The sequence below is a fragment of the Mus pahari genome, chromosome 11 (genome assembly GCF_900095145.1).
Source record: "Mus pahari chromosome 11, PAHARI_EIJ_v1.1, whole genome shotgun sequence".
Taxonomy (NCBI): Eukaryota; Metazoa; Chordata; class Mammalia; order Rodentia; family Muridae; genus Mus; species Mus pahari.
Window position 1 is genome coordinate 34989753 of NC_034600.1, and position 5981 is coordinate 34995733.

The 5981-nt window shown below is 34.7% G+C and overlaps 1 protein-coding gene across 1 annotated transcript in view; it reads left to right on the forward strand.

The window, feature by feature from the left end:
• Adamts6 (ADAM metallopeptidase with thrombospondin type 1 motif 6) overlaps nt 1-5981 on the forward strand; it is a 219101-nt gene that overhangs the window by 56783 nt on the left and 156337 nt on the right. Inside the window, exon 8 of the mRNA XM_029544066.1 lies at nt 4931-4974. Coding sequence (XP_029399926.1) covers nt 4931-4974 — 44 coding nt within the window. The remainder of the gene's footprint in view (nt 1-4930; nt 4975-5981) is intronic.

Here is a 5981-nt window from a genome sequence, read left to right on the forward strand (position 1 = left end):
GAGAGAGAGAGAGAGAGAGAGAGAGAGAGAGAGAAGAGGGGAGAGCCGAAGGGAGAGGGGAGAGAGACAGAGACAGAGAGAGGGACAGAGACAGAGAGACAGAGACAGACAGAGAGACAGGGGGAGGAGTGTATTTGCATAATTTGTGGAATACTAAACAGTTTTGGAGCAATGTGATATAGAAAATGGGGGTTGATATGTTTAAAAGGTGAAAAACAGGAAGTTTAGAGGTCTGTTCATTTCTTCACTGTGGCCCTTTGTTTTCAGAGATAGGGAATTTCTTCGTCCTGGGATTCAGGCATGTGTTTCATGTGAAAGTCTTATGAACTGCTTTAGTGAAAGACTTGAAAATCTTTTACAGCTTGCTAGAGGGCTGTGAGGGCGCGGGAGTGGTATTGGTTCTGCTGATTTTTCATATTTCTTTGGCTTTCATCAATCGTTATCAATGTCACAACCATATCTAATAGAACCAAAGTACATCGTCCATAGGATATATTGGCTGGAAAGATAAGAAGGGAATGTAATTTTGGACAGAGGCTTCAAGAACAAAGCAGGTGTCCTCTGATTCTCCTCAACCCCTTGCAGGTGTTTTGTTGTTGTTGTTTTTATAAATTGTCTTTATTTCTGAGAATTCCATACATAAACAATGAAATATCATTACATTTACCTATAGCCCCCCTCCTAATAACCCATATTTTCTTATAGACCTTTCCTAGCTTTATCTCTTATTTTTTCCTTTGATACCTATTATGTCAAATATGCAGCCCTTCTGTGCATATCCTTAACACAGTGATTCTTCCTCTCCCAGTAGCTATCAACTGTTAGTATCCCTTTGGTATGTTATGGGACCTTGAGAGCATCTATCTCATCTATACCAAAATTTGGTCTGACTAGATACTGTGCAGTGCTTGTACAGGCAAATGCAGGTGCTTAGAGTTCATGCTTGCAGTAGCACTGTCATGTCTGGAAAAACATTTCTCAGCACTCTTCCTCAATATATCCTATGGATGATGTACTTTGGTTCTATTAGATATGGTTGTGACATTGGTAACGATTGATGAAAGTCAAAGAAATATGAAAAATCAGCAGGACCAATACCACTCCCGCGCCTTCCAGTTCTTTTTTTCTCTCTGCCTCTTCTTTTGTCATGTTCCTTGAGCCTTGGTGGCGGTAGTGGAGACGTCCCATCTAGGACTGAGTTCTCATTCTTTTTTTCTAAGCTCTTTGATCAGGTACACATCTATCCATTGACTGCTATTTACTGTAAAAGGCAGCTTCTTTGACAGAAATTGAGAGTAACCCAGATATGAGTATAAACATCAGGTGTTTACAATATAGGTCTTTTATCATTGTAAGGCAGTGCTGTATTTTACATACTTCAAAGGAAGATGTTTTGGTCAGTTTCTTCATGTGCTGAAAAAATTGATTTTAAAAATCAATAGTCAGTAATATTCACAGCAGAAATATACAAATGTTATAGCCACAGATATTCAACCTTTTTAAAAAATTTTACTCAATCAGTCCAACCACATTATGAATTAGTGTGAAAGAATAAGCCAAATGCATTATTTACTAGAACCTGGATTTCCTACAAACATTAGGCTTTGTGTGGTGTCTTAGTGTTTTTATGGCTGTGATCAAATAAAAAGCAAGTTGGGGAGGAAAGGGTTTATTTATTTGGCTTACACTTCCACATCATTGTTCATCATTGGAGGAAGTCAGGACAGGAACTCAAACAGGACCAAGCTTGGAGTTAGGAGCTGGGGCAAAGGCCATGGAGAATGCTGCTTACTGGCTTGCTCCTCATTGCTTGTTCAGCCTGCTTGCTATAGATCCCCAGGATTACCAACCCAATGATGGCACAACTCCCAATATGCTGGACACTTCCCCACCAACAGCTAATTAAGAAAATACACTATAGCTTGCCCACAGCTAGATGTTATGAAGACAGTTTATTAAATGAGTTTCCCTTTTCTCAGGAGACTTCAGCTTGTGTTAAGTTGACTTAAAACTATCTAGCACTTATCAATTGCCTAATGATCATGTTTGTTAATTCTTTGTATGTGTGTTCACATACGTGTTTGCCTGTGTGCTCAGGCATATGTGTGTGCTAATGTTTTTCATGTTGAAGCCAGAGAACAGCCTCTGGCATTTTCCACTTGATTCTTGAGGTATCGTCCCTCACTGGCCTGAGCTCACCAGGTAGACTAGTTTGGTTGGACAGCAAGGCCCAGGAAGTTCTTTATTCTCACCTCTCCAGTGCTTAGTCAATTATGGGAATCAAATTCAGGTCCTTGTGCTTGCAAGGAAAGCCCTTTACTGAAGGAACCACATTCCTAACATCTTAATTCTTTATCATCATGTTTAGTTTTTGTCTGCTTGACACAACCTACAGTCACATGGGAAGAGGAATCCTTAAGTGAGGACTTATGTCTATCAGCTTGTGTGTAGGCATGTCTGTAAGGCATTTTCTTGATCAATTACTGATGTGGGAGGGGCCAGTTCAATATGGGCAGTGACACTCCTGGGCAGGTGGTCCTGGGTCATATCAGAAAGCAAGGTGGAGAACAAACCAATAAATGACTTACTTCCATGGTCTTTGCTTCAGTTCAGCTCTTGTCTAATACCAGTCAAGTCAATACTGTACTGTTTCAAATAAGTGTAAGCCATTTTTATTCCCCAAGTTTCTTTTGGTTAGTGTTTCATCATAGCAGCAATAAGCAAATTAGGCATGCCCTTAAAACATTGTAATTCTTTCGGAAAAAGAAAACAAAAGACGTTGCACAGTGATAAGATTTTATTTTTCAATCCAAATTTAGAATTTAGAACAAAGTTTCTTTTATGTGTGTGTGATATGTTTTCATATATTTGCATATGTGTGCATGCAGGTGCACCTACTTGTGTGTGTGTGTGTGTGTGTGTGTGTGTGTGTGTGTGTGTAAATTGCATTTTAACTGTTACATTTCTGTTTTGGATTTCAGTGTACTTCTTGGCTTTGACACTTTTACTTAACCCTTATTTTAGGGCTCCTGCTGCATCTTGTTAGTTTTTACATTTCTATCGACTGCTATAAAGGATCCTGAGAGTGAAGGAAAGTCCACTTGTTTCCTTTAGTCTGTTATTTTTCCAGGTCCTACTGAAGCAAGATAACCCCCAAATTTTACATATGTGTGTGCATACATATATATGTGGTCTTGTGCGTGCATGTACATGTATGTGAGTGCCTGTCTGTGTGTTTTCCTAGTGTCAGAAATTGAATGAGACAAATCTGAAGCTTGAAAATTTTGACAATATCCATTAAAGTTTATAAGCAATATATAACATTGTTAATATCTCAGTTATTACTTTAAATTATAAGTATGAAATTTAAAATGCAGTTATACATCATTTAAATTTTAACTGACCTCCTAAATTAATTTAATATTATATATAACTCTACTCATTCAATTATGGAAAATGTTTACTATATAATCTAATTGTTTAAACCAGTCATCATTGCCAATTTGACTTCATTTTAACATGTTAATACGTTCTATGAAATAGTCATTTTTAAATTCCAGTTGTAAGATATATAAATTAACTTGTAACAGGAGGACACCCAGAAAGGTATAGAGTCTTTCCAGGATGAAATCAGGATTCCCCCCCACCCCACCCCCAAATTTTTCTTACTTAGTTCTTAATGTGTCTCCTAGCATCAGTTCTTCCTTGAATTGCCTCTTGTTTTATATTCTGGAGAGTTCTATAGTCATTGTTCTATAACGAGGCTTAGGATAATTGATAGAAGTACACTTCTTTTTTCTTTTAAAGTAGAAATAGAGTAATTGTGAAAGAAAAAAGATGAAGGAAAACTTGGATTTTAGTACAAGTGTACTACTCTACAGGCAGACAAGTTTTAGTAAATTTATGAATATAAAAATTTGAGTATATAGAAATAAATTCCATTTAGTTCCAAAATATATTTCACCCTTGAAATGACTTTGTTTAAATTTACTTGGATAGTTATAGGATGAATTGTGTCTATGTAAAATAGTATGTAATATGGTAATCACAAGGTAAATTGTCCATGATACCCAAAATATACTTTTTGGTACTTTTTTCTCCCTTTTATTGAAAGCAGGATTTTTTTCCACACATAATATATCTAGATTACAGTTCCTCTCCCTCTACTCCTCCCAGTTACTTCCCGCATCCTCCATCCCGATCCACTCCCTTCCTGTCTTTCATTTGATGACAAGCAGGACCTAAGGGATAATAATAAAAGAAAATAAGCATGAATATTGACTTAATGTCTCCAATGTAATATACTTTAAATATGTAAATTGCTTTAATATCTTTTATACTGAGTTGTGATGCACTCTGGTAATAGAGTCTAACATTTAAAAAAATATTCAATTCAGTGATTAATTTATCTATTTGTTAAATCACTTAAAACTTTTGTATTTTCACCATCCTAAATTCTAGTGTACAACTAGGAAAAATATGTAACACTGATTTAATTTCCACTGATATATTTATTACACTACCTTTATGTTTTGTTTAAGACAAATACCTATGTTAGAGTTGAAAGAACTTCAGGTAATTCTCAGAGACATATAGTCTGTAGCTATAACAAGAAAATACTCCTGCAGGATCAACGAGATTATTATTAATAGTAAAAGTTCCTCATTGAATCTGTAGACAAACTATTGGAGACAAGGCAGCTGATGGTTAGGTAGAACTGTCTTCTTCCTTTCTTACTGGAAGGTATCCTATCGACTTGCAGGCAGAGCTGTTGTGTACAGTCTGCCTTTCCCCATGGTGCTGGCCATGTGACATTCTTATCTAGCTGCTCAGAATTGTATCGGTTTTGATCTGAACAAACAGAACTCCAGAAAAAAAATGCAATGAACATACAAATGCTCTACAATTTTTCTCTTTTTCTCCTCCATAGATATGATATCTGCACTTATAAAAATAAGCCCTGTGGAACATTGGGTAAGTTTGTTTTTGTTTTTGTTTTGAGAGTTTTTTGTTTGTTTGATAAAAGGATTGTTTAGATTGTCTCTTTGAGGTAATGATGTTACTCTTTATTATTATTAATTTGGTTATTTTTCTTTCTGTTGTATGGGACATGACCTTTCTTGCTTATATAATTTGCTAAAAACAAATTATTCTTCCCATAATAATGAATAAGTTTAATTTTTTTATTGGCTTTATTTCTCTGGCAAATGGTATGAGTGAGAATAACTTAGAAGATGGTTTAAATGTCAGTAGTAATTATACATAAAAGTTACCACTCATTTTTATATTTTCTGTCTTTCTAATTCCTTGTTTAAAACAACAACAAAAATGAGGTGTTTGAGATCAAGGGAAAGTTGTTCAAAATAAGACAATGAATTAAAAGGAAAAAAAATACAGTCAACTTGAGATATTTAGAAAGTAGGTGTAAAGAATTATACTTCTTTTGGTATGATATTTTTGGGGAAAGTTTATCTCCTATGAATCCAGATATTATTTAAAAAATGTTAGTACAGTCAATGAAGAATTTAATAAAACAGTATTGCAAGAGATGGAGAAAGGAGGGGAACTTTCTTTCTTATGTTTCCTAAACATCTTTTGCTTAAAAAAATATTTTAGTAAATATCTTGAATTTCCACAAAAAGAATATTTTGTTAAGAAGCAATAGTTGGTATTGGTTGAAAGTAAAATGCAAATACAAATGAATTGATAAGGTCACTTCCCAGTAGACCAGATAGCCAAGAACTAATGCTATTTTTTTTTTTTTTTGGAATGCTTATAGTATCTTTCTTAATAACTAATTAAGAAAACTAATTAAATGTCAACATATTAATGGTTAAACAAATTTAGGCATATCCATACAAATAATAAGTTATTTTATTTTATTTTATTTTTTTAAAGATTTATTTATTTATTATATGTAAGTACACTGTAGCTGTCTTCAGACACTCCAGAAGAGGGAGTCAGATCTTGTTACGGATGGT